General features: G+C 49.1%; 1 protein-coding gene across 4 annotated transcripts in view; it reads left to right on the forward strand.

Annotated features, from left to right (window-relative positions):
* Gnao1 (G protein subunit alpha o1) overlaps positions 1-23,567 on the forward strand; it is a 141,604-nt gene that overhangs the window by 94,689 nt on the left and 23,348 nt on the right. For all 4 annotated transcript variants that reach the window (XM_050144373.1, XM_050144374.1, XM_050144372.1 and 1 more), the window contains one exon: positions 21,385-21,545. In XM_050144373.1, the coding sequence (XP_050000330.1) occupies positions 21,385-21,545 (161 nt within the window). The remainder of the gene's footprint in view (positions 1-21,384; positions 21,546-23,567) is intronic.

Raw genomic sequence — 23,567 nt, forward strand, 5'->3', positions numbered from 1 at the left:
TTGTTTTTATAAGGTGAGAATTTTTGTGAGGCCTGAATTTGGGTGGGTTTTTTTTTCTTTTTTTCTTTTTTTAATGAAACTGTACAGCTTCCTAGTAGAGTTGTAATTAGGAAATGCTGTGTTAGTCAGCAAGGCAGAATTGAAAAATAACCAGGCAGTGCTGGATGGAGTGCTCTCCCCCTCCTTCAAAGTTCCAGTTTTGCCACACTGGGGGAGCGGGAGCTGTGAAGGAGGAAAGATGTGTGCAGCTGAGCAGGGACCGGGAGGGTGAGCTCCTGTGCCACAGAGGATCTAAAACAATGACAGTTGTGTAGGACACGTTCTCTATCTGTGTAAAGGAGGGGGAGGGAGGAGGGAAGGCCAGGCCTTTGTCAGGAAGGGCTAAGTAACCAGCAGAGAACTCTAACACCACCACCCCACTACTCCCCACTCCCGCCCCCGCTGGCATGGCAGTAGCAGTGGTGACCCACAAAGGCAGTAGCAGCGCCCACATGCTGAGCATGTATATGCCAGGCTGTGTGCCAGATACCCTGTCTCTGGTTTTATCCCAGCCAACAGGCTCCATCTAAGAGCAATATGCTTATCTTAATGTGAATCCCAGAAGGAATATTTGTGCTGCCCTGAAAAGAAGGCCAGCGGACAGGCTTTGGCTTTGTTAAGAGTGACAGATGACTGGAACATATTAAGAACATAAGGGTAAGCATCTCGCAGATTGAGTAGATATCCTGACATAGGAACAGGAAGGACTTGGAGGCTGAGGAAGCTCACTGTATCCACACCTGGTCCGGAGAAGGAAACTGAAGCTCAGAAAGATTGAGTGACAGCTGATAGTTGGCAGAGCCAGTCCTTGACTCTACAGGCAAGATGTGAGCCCACAGCCCAAGTAAATGTGTTTTGTTTTGTTTTTCTGCTTTTGCTTTTACTCTCCAGGTACCATCTCCAGCCCTGACATCAGTCCTCCCATCACCTCCTGCTGCAGAGCCTTTTTTTTTTTTTTTTGGCCTGTAACACAAACCATGCTCTGGGAGTTGGGGTCTGAGCTGTGCTTTCTCCGATCCAATGCACAGAATCCCCTTTTAGGAGGTGTTGGCGTGATGCTGCATGTGACTGGTAGAGCTGTGATTGCCAAGTTTTTGCTGGGTCACCATGGTCCCCAGCTTCACCCAACCCAAAGGGGCCTGTCCTATCAGCATTAGTCTCTACATCTCTTATTCCTTCTCTCTCTTGTCTCTGAATTACTTCTAATAATGAGCTATTGATTTGGTATATCAAATAACTCAGGGATTTTAAAAGCCTCTTTCTATAAACTGAAACCTTCAAGCTACACTGACATCTAATTTATGCAGACCTGAGACATTATTATTTTATAATTATTAAATGTGTGTAGAGCTCTAGCAGAGAGGCTGGTCTGCACAGAGCAGCAGGTACCAAAAGGGCATCTTCAGCAGGATGGAGACCAGCTGGTGCACAAGCAACTCAGCTGGTTTATGGCCCTGCTGAGAGAGATTAGCACAGTTTACCTGAGGAGAGAGCAGCCTTAGCCCAAACTCAGAAGCCTTTTAGATACCCACATTTTATCATTTTCCAGGGTGGATCTAACCTGGGGCCCTAAGGCTACAAGCCCAGAAATGAAAGCATGTGAGTGTGCATGTGTACACTCACACACACCATATGTAACTGTGCACCCATATGTGAGTGTGCACGTGTACACTCGCTCACACCATATGTAACCGTGCACCCATATGTGGGCACATTCTTGTGTGGTGCTTTCGTGTGTGCATGGGGGAAAACAGGCACTGTGAACTTTCTCTTATGTCTTAGGAGCTTCCTGTAATCCTAGAAAGGTTAAAGACTTCCTGTCTCAGGCGTGTAAGCTGCTGGCTTTGGAGTCCAGGAGCTCTGGTCAAGCCAGGTGGTGGCTGCCCCAGTATCACCTGGATCTTAGCTACAGCATATTCTTAGACAACTGTACAGCATACAGGAGCTGACACCCACTTACTGCTCCCCGGGCTCCAGACCCCATCCTCAGTGGCTTCCGTTCCTTCCTTTAGCCTTTATGGCACCTGGAGAAGTTGAGAGTTTAACTATGGGAATGCTGGCTTTGGGGAGTCACGCGGTCTGGGGCAGGAGGAAAAGCTAAGATTACCTGCCTCCAGCTTCCTCACTGGGTGAGTTTGATAATTGAGGCATATTAGGAACATGACAGGTATCTCACGGATTAGACAGAAACTCTGATGACAGAAGAGAAAAAAGGTTAGGGAAGCTTGCCTGCCATGCCCATGCAACCTGGGAGGCACAATTGTAAGCAAAATGGGTTATCCCTGAGAAGCAAATGAAAATACCTGCAGCTTAGCTTTGTAGGTGGCAGTGTGCCTGAAGTCATGAATAGACAGGGACGGAAGTAGGTGGATTACTCGAGACCAGGAGATTGAGACCACCAGCCTTTTACCTAGCCTCCTTCAGGGATGTCAACTGAACCAACTAGAGGAATTTTTCTTAGCCATTATTTTACAAATGAGTTTGACTTGTCTCCTACTAATTTCAACATTGCAGCAATCCACAGTTTTAGTTGGAGAAGCCAGGCCGGCTCCAGTTCCCTGACTTGCTGGTGTTTGCCTGCCCTCTCCCAAGGAGCCACAGTCTCGTCTCTATCCAGCCAGTGCAAGGGCACAATCCCTCTGCTCCCAAGTACTCTGCTGCTAGATCAAGTCATATGAGCACAGCGGACACTGGTGGTAGAGAACAGAGCAAGCAGCGCAGAGCTTGGCTGAGTGTTGACGTCTACCCCAGAGCTGGCCCTGCCCTTGGCGCACCACTCCCTCGGCCTCCAGTATTAATGGACCTCAGTGAGCGTATCACTGTGATTGAGCCTCATTCAGAGAGGTATTGGGAGCCCAAAGCGCAGGCTGTGGGAGACCTAGTCCAAGTCCTCACTCTGACTTACAGCTTTTCTTTAGCTTATAGCTCTTCTCCTGCACCTTGGTCTTAGTGCCCTGGGAATAAGATAACGAGAAACAGGGCTTTTCTCTATGTGCTCTCTAAGCACTTAGTCCAGAAACAGAATTGCTCATTATGTGTTATGAGGAGGAAAACGAATATTTAATCTTTTGTTGTTAATTTTCTTGTTGTTTTGAGTTCTTTTAAGCCAGACCCCAGCAGTACTTGCTCTGTTGTCTTTTCCTTTCGTGTAGAACACAGCTAAGCTGCAGTGTTAGCCAAGAGATTTGGCAGGAGACTGTAGGTGTCTACAATTTGTAAGGCAGTGGCCATTGTAGTGAATTCTTATTTTAATTTTAAAAATGGCGTTTAACTTAGAAATCTTCAGAATGTCAACAAAACAGCGTTTTTTATTGCAATGGAGTAATATTCCGTTAACAAGCATTTATTCCCTTGCATGCTCTTTTCAGACTTAGCAATGCCCCTCTTTTCCTTCCCTCCCCTGTGTCAGGTTCCCGTGTGTCTGTAGGCAGACTTATCCTTTTTGAATTGTTCCTTGCACTTAGCAACCTTCTTCCCTTATGGCTTCTTGTCATCTGCCGCCATGTTGTTCCACACCTCTCTCAATTTCTTCTCATTACCAGTGGTAAGCCAACGTGTTTTGCTTTACTCTGGAGTGGCACTCAAAAGGGAAATCCAAAGAAGGCCTCGTGGGCACTTTGGGACCTTGAGCCTTTTTGTTCCTTTGAGAAGGACCTAGATTTTCATTTCTCTTTCCTAACATACATCACCTGTCTTTACCATGTCTTCAGCTTTCCTTTGTCATCTGCCTGAGTGCTCTGATAAGCTGACTGAAGCATCCAGTGCTACTATCTGCCTGGCAAGTTGCACAAAGAATTCGTGTGATGACATTTTGCCTCTCAGCCTCTTAGGATAGCCTTTGCCCATGTTTGTTGCTTTTCCTCAGGAGTTCCAGAGGCACCCAGTGCCATCTCTTTGGAGCTCAATGTGCTGGTCTGTGGCGTCTCCCACAGAGGGGCTCTGCATGTTGAGCCCCTGACTGCACTAACTCATTGAGAACTCCTAGCCCTGCCGAGAGGCTGTGCCAGTCCCCACCTACTTGTGAAGTTGCAATGAAGATGGTTTAGACTTAGAGAGGCTAGAAGGCCTGGTTTCCAAACCCAGGTCCTGCTCAGGATTGTTGGTTCACATGGAGGTATGAGACCCTGAGTGCCTCCATCCTTGGGTCCTCCAGTGCATCTTCCAACAGTGGCATCTGTGTCTCATATCCCTCCTTCTAGCTCCTGGACTCTCCTGGTCAATGCAGTGTTTTGTTTTTCAAGGACTCTGTACCAGCCCAGGACCCCTGTGCCCTGGCCACTTGGTGGTTCAAGCTCTCGACTTTTTCCAAGGACTCTCTACCACTGTCCCCGCCCCTTCTCCAGCCCCTGGCCAATCTGAGCTTGTTCTTACCTACGTTCCTGCTAAGTTCCATTGACAAATACCAGCACCCCAGAACCTCAACCTGGCCACCTCCTTCCTGACTCAGCTTCCCAACTTGTATGAGGAACTTCAGGCAGCACCATTTCTTCTTTTTCTTCCTTTTTTCTTTCTTTTTTTTTTTTTTGGAGGGGGGTTACAATTTTTTGTTTGCTGTGTATGGGTGTTTTGCCTGCATGTTCTTTTCTGTGATGGACAGTGTCCTGCATGTTTAGGGCTTGTGTTCCGGCTGCATCTCTGAAGGTGTTTTGACCCCAGCTCGTTCCTGACCTGCCAGCTGTTAGGACTTCTGACTGTGTTGCTGATTTCTTCACTCGCTTGACCCAGTGTCCCAAGCTTTATAATTATGGCTTGCCTTGACATTTCCTTCTTCTTACATGCCCCAAATTATTACAAACAACAGCTCTGTAATTAATTGAGTGATTCATAGGAAGAAAACACTTTTTCTGCCTATAAGTAATGCCACCCAAACTTTCTACGAAGATCAAATGCTGTCTCAGCACCCAGAATGTGCCCAAGACATGCCACCTATTTATTCTGCATGGACTTGGGCACCTCTAGGCTCTCTCAGGAAGGTTTCTAGCCTGAAACGGGACTCCCAGGGCCAGTCAGGGTGAAGTCAGTAGAGAGGGACTTACAGGAGTCCCAGGTAGCCTGCCATGCTACTTCAGTAGCTTTTGCACATGCTTTTGGTGTGCAAGCTCCAGCCATGGCTGGGGTAGGATACATCAGCAAGACACAAACCCTGCCCTCTCAGTCTTTTCAAGGCTGATAGACAGAAACCCATCCCCTAACCAACTGGTGTCATCCAGGGCCCAATGTGACACTCAGCCAGGTGTTGAAGCAGAGGAGAGGCATTCCTGAAGCAGACTCCCCAGTATGGGCAGCCCAACAGTGTTGCCCGGTATACCTAAGGAGTCTTCTCCAGTCATTTCCTGAGTGACAGGCCCTGAGGAGGAGAAGATTGAGAAGTGTCCTCCAAAAAGGGTCAGAGTTTGCATCTTGGTGGTGAGGTTTGGGCAGGAGTTTCGTCCTCTGGAGCAGGGAGCTCCTCTGACACACAGTATGTAAAGCCCCTGCATGCCAGCTGCAACAGCACAGTGACGATGGATAGTAACCTCAGGGAAGATCAGCATGACTAATTCAGAGTGATGTGGTGTGGTCGGTCCGTGCTCCCACTGACCACATTAACTTCCATTCCCAGGACTTGCTCTTTATGAGCCGTAGTGTTGGGCTTGTCCTCTACATCTACTCTGCTTGAGTGGACTGGCCCTCCAGCTGAAGGAGCTACCCTCTGTTTGTCTAGTGCAACTCTCTCCTTCCACAGAACAAGAGGGAAACATGCGATAGGAACCCTAAGTCTCCTAATCCTTGGGTTCAGTGTTTTTTCAATCTTTCTTTTCTTTGTGTTGTTGTTGTTGTTGTTTTAGACAGGGTTTGTCTGTCGTTGTCCTGGAATTCGCCTGTAGACCAGGCTGGCCTCAATCTCAGAACTCTGCCTGCTTCTGCCTCCTGAGTGATTAAAGGGCCATATCACCACCACCCAGATTTTCAGTCTTTCTTTACAAATTGACTCAACAAATATTTATTCATCATTTCCTGTGTGCCTGGCTTGTTGAATACAAGAGGGTGCTTGGCATGGGCATTCTGCTGGAGTAGGATAAACTGTAGATACAAACCACGGAAGGTAAAGGACACACTTGGTGCTGCCTCAACAAGGAGAAACAGAGGTCCTCACCCCAACATCTGTGAGCCCCTGACTGGAATTTCCTTGATTCTCAGTGGCTTTGCCTAGGGTTCTAGAGGCCCAAGATCTCTGCTGAATCCGTCTTATCTCGAAGCCTGGTGAAAACCTGGGACCATACCAGGAGGGGCTCACTGGTCCTTCCTCAAGCTGCTGTTCTTGTGATGTTTCTGAACCCAGGAGGACACTGTCACCAGTGAAAAGTACTCCCTTGTTCAAAATTTTAGATGGTTGAACTTGACATCATGTCTTAACTTTTGAGGTATCTAGCTATTATTAGTTCCTGAGGGGAGAAGAAGCCCCTCAGGATTAATTACACAATTAGACTCAAATCGTCTGAAGTTCCTGTGGGGAAGGCAGATATAAGCAAACATTTCACACTTTCCTGTTCACATTCTTCTTCCGTGGTTTTCATTTGCGATAAGATTGAAATCTGGATAACTTAGGAGGAATGCTAACGGGTTTGGAACTTAGACAGTATATCCAGAGCCTCCCTCCGACTGTCTTGTGCATACATGACTCACTTCTATAGTGTCACTTGCCACCCACTTCAGACTCACCACACGCTAATGACCTGCTCTGCCCACACATGTAGGCTGCACCATGTGCTTGTGCCCCTGTGCCACTCACGGGTAGATGCCAAGGGAAGACACTGCCACTTCTGCTGGAACACAGCCAGCACATCGTCAGGGAAGCCAGAAATCCTTGAGTCCTGGTTCTGATTCCCTGTGACATCAGCTCCTCTCATGGCTTACCCGCTGTTCTGGGTTTCCTGTTGTGGTGAGCACCAACCTTGAGAATGAACTCTGGGCAATTCCTCCTCCACCTCCTTAATCCTACCTTAAGTTCACCCCGCCACTGCCTGGCCCTCTAAGGACAAAGCGCTAGATTTGGCACCCATCTCAGCTTATGGTCTGGAGTACGTCCATTCTACAAGCAATACCTCATAACTAAAAACAGTGAACGCAGTCGAAGTGGGCCCTGCCCGCTCAGAGATCGCCAGCTCCCTGCGAAGAGAAAGGTCAACATGGAGACAAAACTGTCTGCTTCCGTGCTGTGACGGTTCAATTAAAGAAATGAAAAGCATGCAGAGAGAAGAGCAGAAATGTCTGCTTTATAGTTTGGGGGGTGGGTACAGAGGAGGCCCTTCTCTTGCAGGTTATGTTTAGACTGAGACAAAGAGCAGCAGGAGGAGGCCTGGGAAGAGCCAAGGCCTGGAGCTGCATCAGGGGCAGAGTCTGGAACTGGCACCATGCACCTGTGAAGGGCAGCTAGTTAGGTGGTGAGAACAAAACCAGTTCTGAGTGAGACATGGGAGGTGAGACTCCAGAGCCTGCCTGGCCTGCCAGGATGGTGAGAAGAACAGTGTGCCACAGCCCAGGAAGGGGAGCTATATTGGTCTTAAGTTGGCCAAAGTCCCATAGACAGGGGACTTGGATGGCAGACATTTCTTGTCTCATAGTTGTAGAGGCTGGAAGTCACATCAGGGTGGCGACAGGGCTGCTTTCTTCTCTGATCTTTCTCCACAAGCTGTAGATGGTCATCTTGTCCCTGTAGTTTAGGTTGGTCTTCCTTCCCTTTGCGTCTGTGCCTCAATCTCTTACAAGATGTCAGTCATACTGACAAGGGTCTTTATGATCTCATCTCAATTTGAGCACCTCTTTAAAGATCGTACCCCAGAATACAGTTGTATTGTACATGACTGGACGTTGGCATCACAGCATGTGGATTTTAGGAAAACCTGAATCAGGTTCTAACAGGTCTCCCCTAATGTGCCTCTAGAAGACAAGGCAGAGAAGCGTTCCCAGTTCCTCTGGAGGCCATAGCAGATCAGTCCCATTGCTCCCTGCTTCGTCTTTGCTGAAAGAGGGGATTAACAAAGAGAGTGAATGACTGTCCCAGTGAGTAAGCCGAGGGCAGGCGAGAGGCAAGCAGCTGACCCTAGCTACCCCAGCTTCTTCCCTTCCTGTCCCAGCATGGCCTTGTGTCTAAGAAACGCCTCAGATGTGTGCTGAATTACGTACAGTGACCTTGAAGCCCCTCCAGCTGGGTTTCTGCAACCTCTAGCACTAGTAGACAGCCCACCCTACAGCTGAGCCACAAGACAGGCTTCCGTCACTCCTGCCACCATACACTGAGGGTAAAAATAACTACTAGGAAGAAAAGGCCTTCAGGAAATTACCTTGAAATCCAGAAAACATGAGGCCAGGTGCCATCTAATTAAGATGACATTTTAAAGGGGGAGGGGAGAAGAGGCCTGGGTGGCATTTTAAATTGCAGACTGATTGTACAGCCTCTCTAATTTTGGTTCTGAGCAAAGTTTCCAACTGGAACAGAAAACAGGACTTCAAAGACACTGCCTACCACTGACCATGCAAAATGGGTAAAAAGAGCAGCATGGGGCCTCTGGGCACAATGTGGCCTACGGGCTGGGCAAAGGCTAGGGACTGCAGGGAGCTACAGCCTTCTTGGGGCCTGCTGGGAATCATTGGAGCCACTACTGGGAGAACTAATCAAGCCTCATCCTTGAGAGCAACAAGCATCTGTCCAGCCAAAGCCACTTTGAGGGTACCCACTGGACAGAGTGACCTAGGCTGGTCCCAGTCTCCCATGGTTCTTGTATGGGGGGGATGGGGCGTTGCTCTTGAAGGACTTTCTTCTGATGGCCCCCAAGGCCTACCAGGTATAGAAGGCTTGCTCCCTCCTTCCAGAATTCTAAGAAAGATGACCTGGTTTTTTTCCCGTTATGTATAGAGGTATGGTGGGGGCATGTGGATGTGAGCAGCCATTTGCCCTCATGGCTCCTGTACATCCTCTCTTGTCCATCTTAGTGTATTACAGGGAGACACTCAGTGCAGCAGGCTCTGCTGTTACCATTTTTGCTTCTCACACTGCTAACCCTGGTGTGCACGTGTGTATATATATATACACACACACACACTCCAGAGAGCATTTTTCCAGGCCCTGGGTTCCTACAGACACCCTGAGAAAGCACCACAGTTTGCAGCTAAGGACATCGTCACACACAGTGACTTGCCCAGAAACTGCAAGGTCAAATTCTAGAATTTTCCACAAGTTTTTGAAAATTACTCTCCCCACTTCTTTCTACCTAGCCTTCTCACCCATCTGGCTCCTGACCCACCTCTGAGGTATCTCTCCCGTGGTTTCCTTCAGTCACCATCTTACCCTATCTTGGTCAGGAGAGAAAGCAGCATGGAGAAGCAGCAAGTGAGACTGGGCAAGGAAGTCAGGGCGGGCAGAAGAAAGAGTAACTTCTCTCAGATCTCTCGGATTGCAGCCCAGTGGGCACCCAACTTCTTGCTTTTGCACACACCCTGAGTGGCAAGGACCTTCCTGGTGCCTGGACCATGCTGGGTGCTGGGGCAGTGCTCCCTAATATGAGGGAAGCAAGCACTTAATAAGACGGATGAGCATGAGGTTACTTACAGTTTTTATTTCAAGTTATTCATCCATTTTACTGTATCAAGAATCTTTGTAGGAGCCGGGCGGTGGTGGCGCACGCCTTTAATCCCAGCACTCGGGAGGCAGAGGCTGGCGGATCTCTGTGAGTTCGAGGCCAGCCTGGTCTACAAGAGCTAGTTCCAGGACAGGAACCAAAAGCTACGGAGAAACCCTGTCTCGAAAAATCAAAAAAAAAAAAAAAATCTTTGTAGGGTGGGAGCTGGAGACCAGCTCACCTAGCGTGTGCCAGGTTGAATCCCTAACACTGCTACCCCCAAAAAAATCACCGATTGATTTTGTAGGTTGTACTACATGTCCTGTTGTTCTAAGTAGGTTTAAGTAGAAAAACATTTAATTGCAGGTAGTAAGCTGATTACAGTTAGAGTGATATAAAACACAGCAGAAATGTAAGTTAATTATTGCATGCCCACTGGGTGCCATGTAGTGTTCTGTGTGGAACATGACTTTTCCCTTTGGGTCATGGAGAACATTCATGGCATGAAACAAATACTTGAGACTCTAGAAAACTTACCTCTGTCCTCACCAGCTGACATGGTATTTTGCCTTTAAAGTGATAGAAGGGTTGTACCCAGTAACCTATGATCCAAGCAGAAACTGGATACCATGCGAAGAACAAAAGCAAGGGAAAGAAAGTCATAGTAGACAGGTATATAAGTAAAGATGCCGCTGATACAACAAACGTTTCTCTTGCATTTGAACCATGTGAATGAATTCTGCCCAGAAGGAACCGGGGTAGGCAGGCTCCCATCTGCCTTCTCCCCTGGGACATGGCCCCCACCTCCCCTACCAGGCCTGGGAAGACAAGACAGACCATAGAGGGAAACTGTGCTGTTGGATCTGGAGCCAAGGGCTGGACTTCTGATACCTACTGGCCAAGTGACATCAACAGTTCTTGTAATGTACTGAACAGAGGAGATGGGACAGGGAAACCCAAGGGGAGTAGGAGCAGAGATAACAAGAATACCTTGGAGAATGGAACCTAAGGCCAGGTGGCATCTGGTGGCCTGGTGAGTGGCCCTACAGTGAAGGAATGCCAGCTTGAGCCAAGACCAATCTCCCCAAAGCGGGAAGGGAGCACCACTACAGACTTGTGCCCCTGCAGCACCCAGCTGTTTGTCTGAAGCTGAGAGCCCATCATCCTTCTCCTCCAGGCCTAGACCCAGGCCCTTCTTCACCCAGTGTCGACGTCGGGGAGAATCAGAATGAGAAGAGCCAAGTGGGGAGGAAACAGTGCACCCCCACGCCAGACTCCATGGAAGGTTGTCAGGCCAGGGGCATCCAGGATGGAACAGTCTTCCCTACCTGCCCCCTGGCTGGCCTAGACTCTGTCCCTCCCTCCTCCTTGCCACTGTGGCCATTAGAAGTGTTCTTAGCTTCCAAGTCTCCCATGCTTTTTCTTCTGGAAAGGCCAGGCATCAAGAGCCTAGGGAGTGGGCATCCAACCTTGGCACCTCTGTGACTTCTGCCTCCTTCCTCACCCAGGGCAAGAGGCTGGGACCTCTGCCTGGCGCAGCTGGTACTCAACCACAGCTGTCTCTCTACTGCACCAGTGTTTTAGCTGGTAGGACTATTTGTCATCCTTGTTTTTGACACCTGTCACTGCCAGCCTGCCTCGTGTAAACACTGCTGGTATCAACATGCTAACCCTGGTCCCCAGGGTAGGTACCACCCAGGCTCTGCTCTCTTAAGGTAGAGCAGGGGAGAGCAGGTGGTGGCAGCAAGAGAGTCTCCCAGGTGCCAGCTTTCCCTTCAAAAGACCCATCCAGAGGGAACTGGGGTAGGCAGGCTCCCATCTGCCTTCTCCCCTGGGACGTGGCCCCACCTCCCCCACCAGGCATGGGAAGACCATAGAGGAAGCAGTGCTGTTTGTGGACACTGCTGTTAGGTCTGGAGCCAAGGGCTGGGCTTCTGACTCCACCGGCCAAGTGACATTCAAGTCTTGGAACCATCCGTATTTCAGTTTCTCTGATAATAAAGTAGAGGAAGTGACAACATTTGATGCCTTTTAAAGAAATGGAGCCCACGGGCTAGGGAGCTAACTCCATCAGTAATGTGCTTGCTACATAAGGTGGAAACATGAGATCAGCTCACTAGCAGGTACATAAAAGGCCAGGCTCTGAGGTGGAGCTGGGATCTGGTACTAGGGTGAGGATGGGGGACAAGAGGCAGGGCAGGTCCTTGAACTCACTAGTTAGCCAACCTAGCCAACCAGTAAGCTTCCGGTTTAGTGAGAGACCCTGTCTCAAAAAAAAAAAAAATAATAAGGTAGAAATCATTGAGGAAAACATGTGGTATAAACATCTGGCATCCACATGACCTGCCTGAGACTCACCGAGTGCTGCCTGTAGCTTAAAGCCCCTCCTCTCAGCCCAGAAGACTGTCCACACGCCTCAGCAGATGGAAACCTCAGTAGCTCATCTCTCCCTTGCTGACTGGCGGTCCAGGAAGTCCTGCTCAGGCCCCTTGAGGCACATGCCACCAGTCTGTAGGATGGGATGGGGCCAGAGGGGCAGAGGCACAGCAGCTCTCTCCTTCAGCCTCGCTCAGGTTGTGTCCCAGGCAGGGTTAGCACACCCTTACCACCTGAGACCTTGTGTCCCTGCCACGCAGTGAACGGCCTCGGGCTGGAGCCTGCACCAGACCATAGGGTCCTGCTAGAATTAAAAATAGTACCCTGCTGTCACTGTAGTTATTTTTATGGGTACCTTCTATTTAGGCTGCTTTATACAGATTCTTCATTTTCCATAGGAATATGACATTTATAAAGTACAAAGATGTGTATAAGAAAGCTAGTATTAGTCATCAGCTGACGCAGGCCTGGAGCAGAAGTGTTGAGGGATGAATGATGTCTGGAAAAGAATAGTCTCCTCTATTAGTTTTCAAACGTTTTAATTGTGCTTGTGTGTGCTAGATTTCATATGTAATTGCATTGGAAGTTAGAACTGGGGGCTGGAGAGGTGGCTCAGCAGTTAACAGCCCTGACTGCTCTTCCTTAGGCTCCTGGTTCAATTCTCAGCACCCACAATCATCTATAGCTCCAGATCTAGGGACCCGACATCCCTTCTGGTCCCCCACAGGCACTGGGCATGCACACGGTGCACAGATATACATCCAGACAAAAGACCATACACATAAAAATATTTCTTCATTTAAAATATTAGTAATCCTGGACATCTGTTACTTTGCTTAGGAGATGGAGGTGAGAGGCTCACTTGAGCCTCTGGGTTCATGACCGTCTTAGGCAGGATAGTGAAGTACGGAGGCTAGGGAATAGCTCAGTGATAGAGTGCATGAGCCAGGCCTGGGTTTTACTCCAGAACTCCAAAAAATCATAAATATGATAAACTCATCACATGCTGATATAAATAACATTTTATAAAATTTTCCAAAAATATTTTAGTAAGAAGAACTTCATTTGTCTTTACAAATGTCGTTAGAGTCTTACCTCACAAAAGAGAGCTCCGTCTGTGTGGCTTCAAACTTGATCTCATGCGACATGTTTTGCTGTAGAAAATTGCACCCCTTACACAGATTCTTTGTTCAAAAGGGAAGGAATATTTTACTAATCATCTTCAGAAAATTATTCTTTAAAATTGCCCAAAATAAGAAGTAGCTTGTGTGTATGTTGTTGTTTGGGAATGAACCTGGGTCTCATGTGCTAGGGAAAGTTCTCGCCCATTAAGCTGTGTCCCTTCCCTATTCTTTCTTCCCTCCGGGACAGGCTCAGAAACCTAGGTCCTCAGCCCCCACCCTCTTTTTCCCATCTCTTCTTACACTTGTGTCTTCATTCGTTCATTATTTATTTATTTAATTTACTTATTGAAGCACAGCGAAAGCGTGTTTGTCACATGTGGAGGTCAGAGGACAACTTTTGGAAGTTGATTTCTCCACATATTAAGTAGGTTCTGGGAATCAAACTCAAGACCTCAGGCTTGGCAGCAAGAGCTTTTACCCACTGAGCCATCTCACTGGTCCACATAGAAGCTTCCTTCCTGCCTGATGAATGGTGCGGGAGCTGAGTCTGGAATAATCTGGAGAGAGGGACCACTCTGCCAAGCTGTCAGCCTCACATCCTGCCTCTGCCGGCCCCAACGTGTGTGTGGAGCCTCAGCCTCCATCCCTTTTCTTCCTAATTGGGTTGCTAATATCTGCTGGCGACGCAGCCCTAATTAAGCCATTCATCATTGTTACTCTGAATTCTGAAGATCTGAGGCTGGCCATTATCACTTTGCTTTCCCTTTGAACAAACTCTCTGAATAATTTGAATCTGTCCTTGTTCGTTTCTTAGTGTATCCAATTTGAGTTCTTTTCTCCTTTCTGAACTCAGAAGAAAGAATGCAAAGGGTGAGGAGGGCAGCATGAGTTTGGAAAGTTCTGTCACGTTCACCAAAGCTAATTATTTGTGAGTGTAAGTAGCCTGCTCGATGCCTCGGTTGCTCGGAGCGGGTCTGCACCCACCCGGGAGAGAAGGGCATGCCAGGTGAGACTGTCCCAAAGGGAGGACAGTTGGAGCTTTGAGTATATACCATTACTCACCATACCTGGGACCTGCAGAGCCCGGGAGATAAACATACCACCGCCTGTGAAAGTTGGACAGTGTAACGTGCCGAACAAAGCAAGCAGGGCCCTCACCCTGCAGCCAATGACCCTAGCCTGCCCCTACCCACCTCCCCATTCCTCCACCAAGTCCCTCATGCCTGGTGGAGCCAGAACCTTGGCTCCATACCTCGCCCATTGCCATCGCTATTCCACCACAGAACCCACACTGCCCCATGACAGAGACCATCACCCTTTGCGAGCCCTGACCCATCTGTGTGCCCGGGAAAACATCAACAGGCTGCTTCAAAGCAGGCTGCCCTTGTCCCCGGGGCCCACTGAGACGGAGAAGAGGTGCAGGGCTGTGTGAAGGGCAGGTGTGAAAGAGGGGCAGGCTCAAAGTGTGGGGGCATGGTCTTAACTGGGGAGAGAAGGCAGATAAACTGTGCCAAATCCTCAGTCTGGCCACAGGACCTTTGGAGGGAATCATAAAGGTTCTCTCCCCCAAAGCAAACGGTGGACACACAAGGCCCACAGTCCAGAGTCCCTGGGAGCTGATGGTCCAGCCTTAAGCTCAGAGGGAAGAGCCCAAGCCCATCTGGTCCCAGTCACCAAGTGTGTGATGTACCCCAGTTACTGCTACTGCCAAAGATGTGCCACCACGTCTAAAACGGGTGGTAGGTGGACACCACTTCTACAGAGTCACAGTTAGAGCAGGGACCAGGAAAGCAGCCCCCGAGGGAGCTCTGAGGGTGAGGACAACTGATTCCCCTTGAAGTTCTGAGGCCCCAGTGTAAAGCAGAAGGCTCTGTCTGTGAAGAAAACATGACTGCTTTCTCGCATGTGCAGACTTCAGCGAGTTTTCAGACTGCAGCCTCTACTACTCTCTGCCTCCGCATCTGGGGTCCCTGGCCTTTGCCCCAGAGCTGCTAGTCAGCACCCTAGCCCTGGCACACTGGGCCCGTGGTCTGTGGCGCCTGATTCCTCTGGTAGGTCTGTGTTCTCCTGCCCTCTGGTGGGGATGGAGACAACTGCAGCACAGGGGCAAGGTGGGGCCAATGAAGGCCCTGGCTGCAGCTGGAGAGCCAGGGGGTGTGGGGGATACACGCCCATACTCACACTTTCATTTCACTTGGCCTCAAAGATTAGAGATGGAGGAAAACTCTGAGTGATCCAAAGCAGCTACTCAGACGGAAGGGGTTATTATTATAATTACTATGATTATTGTTATCAAGATTATCATGCTTGCCTGGAAAGTCTTGTACAAAGCAGGCTTATTTATGTCAGCTTGCTGTTTGTGTCTGAGGCACTTCATCTTTGCTCATAATAACTAGCATTTGCAGGGCTTTCTCATGCTGCAGGGCTGTGTCACATCCTCAGCCCATCTCATCCACACAAATAGCCGTGTGCAGCCCGTGCCAGAGGGACAGCAGGGGCTCTGAGAGAGTAAGCGGTCTGTTCAGGGCACTGACAGACATGTACAGAGCCAGGACTAAACCTGGGCCTTTTGTGATCCTCTGGCTCTAGGAGTCGTTGCTGTCAATTCTTCTAGAAAAATCTGCTTTGCACTCAGGAACAGGGAAGGATTTAGAAGATCAACTCTGTCCTTCTGCCTTCCAACTATGGTGCCTTGCAAGCTCCTGGAGCATATAGTGTTGGGGTGGAACACATGTGGCCAGTGTCGCACCTGATCTCTACTCACCTGGGATATAGCACAGCGCAGACAGGCATCTGCATCTCTGAGACACTGAGTCAGCTGGCATAGGGGCTGCCTATGGCCCAGCAAGTAGGAGATATGTGAGCCATGGCAAGGTCCTCACTGGGCCCTGGGAGCTGACAGTGCTCTATTCTAGCGCTATGGATGAGCTGGAGATGTTATGGAACAACATCCTTCCTGGTAACTACCAATGAACTGTCCCACCGGCTGAGCTGACACCAGCTCTAAGTACTACTTGCTACACTTGCTCTGGATATGCCTTACAGCACAAGGTGTGGGGGCCTATCCTTCACAGTAGGGGCTCTATTGTATGCCTCCAGTTCAAGGACATTGTTGACTGAGTTTTCTGTCCTGCCAAGTTCCTGCAGTCATTAGGTCCCAAAGAAATCACAAAGAGGTCTACATTAACTATAAACTGATTGGCCCATTAGCTCAGGCTTCTTATTAACTCTTATATTAGCCCATTATTCTTATCTGTGTTAGCCACATGCACTTTATTAGTAGGGCAGTCACATCTTGCTTCTTTTGCGGCTGGGACAGGACTGCAGAAAGCAGAATCCTCTTCCCAGAATTCTCCTGTTCTCCTTGACCTGCCTCTATTTCCTGTCTGGTTGTTCTGCCTATACTTCCTGCCTGGCTACTGACCAATCGGTGTTTATTTAAAACATAATTGACAGAATACAGACAATTGTCCCACACCAGACATCACTACCCTAATACCATCCTGGACATCTCTGCTCCCCAGCAAGGGCTTAAGGCAGCCTGCTTCTGGGGATCTAGGCCAAGCTGCTCCTCCACCTCCTGCCATCCTAGATGCCATGCACAGGGCTACACAAGGGGTTTTCTAGAGCCCTGGGGTTCTCCATAGTGATTCTTATCCACCCTGAGTGGATAATGCCTGTCTGCATTAGGACTAAGATCCATTTAACCAGAAAGGCTATGCCTTTTAAAACAGTAAGAATGCCCATGCCATTTCTTGGTCATTGATGTGATTTTAAACAGAAGGGAGGGAGGGAGGGAGGGAGGGAGGGAGGGAGGGAGGGAGGGAGGGAGGGAGGGAAAAGGAAGAAAGGTATCTTGCTGGTTGACATTTACAAGTCACAGCTTCTCTTCTCCTAGCCTTATGATCCTGAATATGTAAGAACAGAGCTCGACTGTTGACATTGAGACCTGCAGTCCCAGCTGTGCTTCAGCCCTGTCACTGCTGTCACTGTAGTTGTCCTTTGCACTGCTGTGTGGCCACAGCAGCTAGAGGGGTGGGAGAGAGCATGCTCTCCACTGGGTAGATGCTAGCACAGCTGCCATCCAGTGCTGTGTCCTGTTGTTTTACGTGATGACCCTGTGTCATCCCCCATTCATAGCACGGACACTGGACCTCTGCTTACACGGGGAGCCCAGGTCGAGACCAAGGGAGACCCACCCATCCAGGACTGTACACGGAGCAAGGATATCTACCCCAAGGACAGGCCCATGCTCTGCCAGATCTCATATTGCACCCTGTGAACAGCAGGGGGCAGACTGCTGTGGAGCCATATTGGAAAAGTGGGTGCTGGAATGTGAGCTGCACCTCTGGCTTGGGAGAAGGCCTAGACAGAAAGGTCAAGGTCGGGGTGAGCCCCATTCCCCAGGCTTGAGGGCAGTTGGCAAAGGACAGGACGGACTCTCCCTCATAATTGCTTGGTGCCCTCCACAGACTTCCAGTAATGTTCGTGAAGCTTCTCTTGCTCACCAAGACTGTGCTCAGGGGTGAGGACTAGGCACCAATATGGCCTCAGCTTTGACCTCTGGTGACCTGACTATGTCTGAGATGTGAGTCCTGGGCTGTCAGCTGTAACATAATCCATGCTAGGGCCCAGTCTGATGTTAAAATGTAAAAGAGCCTTCACTTAAGATTGACAACAGCTGTATGTAGGCACTGTGTGAGCTCCAGGGCACCACGAGAAGTCAAGAGATCACCCTGCCCCAAGATACAGGCACATTTAGCACCAGACACAACACAGGATGGTTGAGGGATATTCAAGGTAGGCATGGCCAGAGCAAAAGTACCTTACACAAATGGAGCGCCTGATGGGAGGAGAGGACTGTGTGTGACAGGCCCCATCCGAGTAGTCTGAAAACAGGTAGCTGGGCTTAGTGGGACATGGTCATGATTCCTGAACGTAGGAACAATGGGAAACAGGTTATTGGAACCATTCACATTAGGTTTGACTGTGAATGTTCTGAAAACAGTTGTTTAAATATGATAGAAATCGTATGCTTTAAAATAAAGAAGTAAGCAGAGAAAAATATATAGCTCAATAAAAACAATAAAAAAAATCAATAACTGAACAGTTGAATTCATGTTAGCACAACTCTGGATAGCACACTTGCATGTCGTTGTCCAGGACCTGAGCTGTTTTCAGGTCATTGTTCCACCATCCCTAAGTGATGAACCAATCCAGCTGCTGGAGCTAAGTTCTGAGCAATAGGAAGGAGAAGGGGGGTTGAGAAACAAGGCATCCCTTTATTCATGCAAGCATTCATTCATTCATATGCAGTGATAGGAATTGAACTCGGGTCTCATGGTAGCTAGTCAAGCATTTTGCCGCTAAGCTATATCCTCAGCCTCATGGGTATTGTCTTTTTGTTTATTTACTTATTTATTTTGTGTGCCAGGAAGGGGGGCTTAATCGTGTGTGTGGAAATCAAAAAACAGTGGGTAGGAATCCCCTTCCACAGTGTGGGTCCCAGAAGTCAAACTCAGATTGTCAGGATTGAGCCTTTACCACTAAACCGCCTCATTGGCCCTGCATCTTCCCTTTAAACTATTTCCTTGTTACACTTGAGCCTACATCTTTTGTGTGATTTGTCAGTGATCACCCTAACTACTTAAATTATTAAGATGCACAGCCTTTTTTAGTTGTATGCCATTGTGCCCAGCTAAAATTTTGGGCTTTTTTTTTTTTCTAAAGAAGAAGGAGGACTACTGAGAACTTAAGAACAATGGCAATGGGTTTTTGATCCTACTGCACATACTGGCTTTGTGGGAGCCTAGGCAGTTTGGATGCTCACCTTACTAGACCTGGATGGAGGTGGGTGGTCCTTGGACTTCCCACAGGGCAGGGAACCCTGATTGCTCTTTGGGCTGACGAGGGAGGGGGACTTGATTGGGGGAGGGGGAGGGAAAGGGGAGGCGGTGGCGGGGAAGAGACAGAAATCTTTAATAAATAAATAGATTAATTAATTAATTTTAAAAAAGGGAAAAAAAGAAGAAGGGAGTCCTGGTGTTGGGAGATTAAGGATCTCCGACTGTGTGGTACACAGACTGCAGAGAAGCCAGACTGAGGACACGGGGAAGGAATGGGAGTCGCCGTCTGTGACCTCAGTCTGGATTTTCTGCCAGGTGAACAGCATGCGTGGTCATGTCACACATCTAGGGGAGAGGTTACGAGACAGGGGCAGACGGGGACTAGCATGGGCTCCCTCCCTCTCAGCTTTCATGGAAAGATGTGTGTCGAGAACCCCAGGACCACATCCCGCACAGCTCTTCAAGCAAGCCTTCCAGGATAGAAACCATAAAATTCCATGTCTCACATCTAGGGACAAAGTGGTCTCGTGGGGGCCCACAGTTTATCTCCACACAGTCACTGAGCACCCTTGACATCCTCTGTGTCATCTGGACACTCTGATTGGAGCAGGATTCTGGCCCCCAAAGCTTTGCCTGTCCTGCACCATGAACCCTGAATCCCACCCTGCTCTGGGTCTGTCACGGCCCAGAACTGACCAGATCTTAGGGACATGGGAGTTGAGTAAGTCAGCAAACTCTAGATAGGTCAGCTGGCTACTTCCCACAGCTGGAAAGACAAACCCAGAGAACTCGAGATGCCCTAAGGGCAGCCAGGCCAGGTAGAGGAAGCAAGCAGAAGCACGGCCCTGACTCACAGGTCCCGTAGCTGTTTTTAGCTGCAGGTGGAGGCTGACTTCCCCCTTCTCCACCTACCCCTTCTTGAGTCATTCTGGCTGCCTGGGGCACCAAAAGTCCAGACTCACCCACTTTTCCAGACCCTGGGAAACCAGGCTGCCTTAGTTGGGCAACCCTCCCTGTCAGGTGAGGCAACTTAGAAACCCAGGGGCCCAGGTGTTTGGAACACTATTCTCAAAGAGCAGGGTCTGGATTAGCGTAGTAGGCATGGCCTTCTAGCTTCCTGCCAGGGTCACTTCCTTCCTGGAGTAGGCAGTGGGGAGAGCATAGCTGACAACTTTCCCATAAACCTTTGGCAGTGGACAGGCTGTAACAAGTATATAGCCACCTAGTCAGAGAGCAGGCCTCTGGAAAAGTCTCCAGGTAGCCTTTGTGTGGAACCTTTGTTTGCTGTAAACCCTCCGGGCGTGTACCTGCTGCGTCTCCCCGCACCTCAGAGGATGCCTGCTGCCAACAGCACCTCCCGCTTATTTCTGAACTAGCCACTGGCTTTGGTAGGCTGCTGTTGGAAGGGCTCAAAGCAGAACTGTGCAGCTTAAAATAAGGGCAAGGTTCTGGACAGTCTACACAGCCTAGCTGAACCGATTAGCTCCCATTCTGACCCTGCACTGCTCCTTCCATTGGCCCTCTAGTGACATGTATTGTTAGGCCAGGGTTTTTCAAATGGAATAAGCTTATCCCCTAAGACCTCTCAGAATACAACCTTGAGAAAGAAGCAGGGAAGTGGTGGCCCTGGGTCCCTTAATCTCTGTAGCCCTGACTAATACCCATAAGTTCTATGTTGCCAAGAGCCACAGTGACACGTGGACTAACCCTCCCCCTAAAGTCAGCTACTTGGCTCAGGGACCCTCTTTGGGCTCAACTCTAAACATGTATCCCAAGTTCTCTACTGGGGTGAATGGGAGCCCAGGCACATTGGTGGTGATGGCAGAGGCTCACTGCAACCAACCAAAGCAGGCAAGGCCTCTCTGTGAATCCACACACTGCCACCCCCATGTCATTCTGTGAGCCAAAGGAAGTTCCTGTTATCTGAATTTCCCTCTGTTGAAAGAACTCAAATGAGGCTCCCAGAGTACAGTATACAAGACATGGGGCCTGGAAAGATGGCTCAGCGCTTAGGAGCACTGGCTGTTCTTCCAGGGGATCTAATGCCGTCTTCTGACCTCCGCAGGCACCAAGCATGCTCATGGTGCAGATATACATGCAGGCAAAACACCTTTACACGTAAAATAGTAACTTTTAGAAAGGAATCCGGTAGGGTTCATTATAAAGGGAAACACTCTCAGTGTGATGGGCAGTGACCGTAGGGACTGTTGTAGCAACCCACATTTTAGATAGGCTTCACGCTACTCCTGATGCCTCCCCAGAAGGGCTGCCTCCCCGGAAGGGCATTGTCTTGCCTTTCCAGATGATGAGCAGGTCCATTTGGCATCGGCCTGCTGTCCTGGTAGAGACTACATCAGAAGCCCCAAGATCTCAGAGCAGTGTGTCCCTCTGTCCATGCAGGCGGACTCCAAGATGGTGTGTGATGTGGTGAGCCGTATGGAAGACACTGAACCGTTCTCTGCAGAACTGCTTTCTGCCATGATGCGACTCTGGGGTGACTCTGGGATCCAGGAGTGCTTCAACCGATCTCGGGAGTATCAGCTCAACGATTCTGCCAAATAGTAAGTGTCCATGCGGGCTGGGGGCTGGACCGCCGTGTGGGATGGGGAGGATTCCGACTGAGATACAAACCTAGGTTAGTGCCATCGAGGAGGGGACAAGAAGGGCCTTACTTCTTGTGCCCAGGATGAGGAAGAGTCCAGGGAAGGAGGAAAGCAAATAGAACAATCACACAGGCAGTTTCTGGAGAGCAGGAACCTGGTCCACCTCTCTGGGACCACATCTATACCCACCGGAAAGGTTCCAGGCTAGCAGGTAGGGTTTGTTTCTTCTAGAAAGCTCTAGGACTCAAGTATGAATCAAGAACCATGATGGAACACACCTTTAATCCCAGCATTCAGGAAACAGAAGCAAGTGGATCCTTGTGAATCATAGGCCAATCTGGTCTACACAGAGAATTCTAGGCCATCCAAGGCTACATAGACAAATCCCATCTCAAAACACGGTCACAAAAAATAAAGACAAGTAACAACAACAAAAATATACATGCATAAAGCAGCTCGTATGCTGCCATCTTATTCTATTTTTAAGAAAGCATTAGACTTGGGGCTAAGGTTTAGCTTGAGTACCTGCTTAGCACACACTAGGCCCTGGACAGTATTTAGCGTCACCAAAGTAGACTTCTGAAATATGCATGAAAATCCCATCATGAAATCCATTACTTTGCGTTTTTTAAAAACTTTCTTTGCTTTGTTTTGTTTTGTTTTGTGAGACAGGGTCACATGTAAGGTCAAACTCACTACTTAGGTGATGATGACCTTGAATCTTAGGTCATCCTGACTCCACCTCCCAAGTGCTGATGTCACCAACACCCAGCCTTCTTCAGCTTTAAAGTTAAAAAAAAAAAAGAAAGAAGTAGTTCTCAGTCAAGAACTAGAGTAAGCAAGTATAAGCTTCAATATTGTGCTGTGCCTAGATAAAAGGAAGAGATGAGGGGGTGTGGGGCAGGGATGGAGAGAAGTGATAATTGGGAAAAGCCACAGCCGACAAACCTGCTGCACTTTGCCACTTTCTCCCAGGTGGGTGGCTCTAGAGTCCCGAGTGGATAGCAAGAATGGGGTGTATCTTGGCACTGAAGAGTGCCCCTAGTTTTTGTAATCTGGTACCAGTGGGGTGCTGCAGGCTTTTACCCACTGTCTAAGGATGTGTGTGACTGGCCTCATCTGACTCAGCTGGGAGGCGTTTGTCATTGTTTGCAGTAGGGGGTGGTGTTGCAGTCACCCGGCGGGCAGAGGTCAAAGGAGATGCTAGATAGCCTGCACTGAACAGGTCAGCCCCCAAAGCACAGAACCAACAACAGTAGCCCAAAACATCAGTGGTGCTGAGATTAATTACCATGATCTCTGGGCAAGATGGTAGACACCTGTAATCCTAGCGCTCAGCAGACGGAGGCAGTGGCGAGTTTGAGGCTAGCCTGGGATATACAGTGGGATAAAAATTGCAGTCTACGTTATACCAGCCTGGCCAACTGGACCCAACACAGCAGCACTCGCTAATGGCCTGCGGGTCTTTCATTGGCTACGAGGGCAGCTAACAAAACTAGGGACCAGAGTAAGGCCTCTTACTTCCCTTCTCACTCTTGCTGTTCTCACACCTGGGTGGGGCTGTGCATAGGCAGATGTCTAAGGTAAGTCGTAGCCACCCAGGCCACCAATCTGTATGAGCTCTCAGGGACACCTTGGTGAGCAGAAATCCAAACTCCCTGTGCACGCTCGGATCACAGGCCTAAGAATGGCTGCCTGGGAGACCAGATGGAGCACCTCTCAATCAGCTCCCTCCTCCCCTCCCCCGCTGGGCCCCAGAGGGCCTCCTGGCCTCAGTCTGTCTTCTGGAAGTCCATCATATGTTCCTCTCAGGTTGTCCCCATTTCAGTGATACTAAAATGAATCCCTTGCAGAGATATCTTAACAGCAGACCAGGATATAAAATGAACATGTGTTGTGGTCACCATTGGCACTGCCCCGCCCCACCACCTGTCCTCTCCCTTCCGCTGTTTCCATTAAATCATCCTACACTGCTCAGTA

The sequence above is a fragment of the Alexandromys fortis genome, unplaced genomic scaffold (genome assembly GCF_014885135.2).
Source record: "Alexandromys fortis isolate MF-2015 unplaced genomic scaffold, M_Fortis_MF-2015_v1.1 scaffold_1, whole genome shotgun sequence".
NCBI lineage: Eukaryota > Metazoa > Chordata > Mammalia > Rodentia > Cricetidae > Alexandromys > Alexandromys fortis.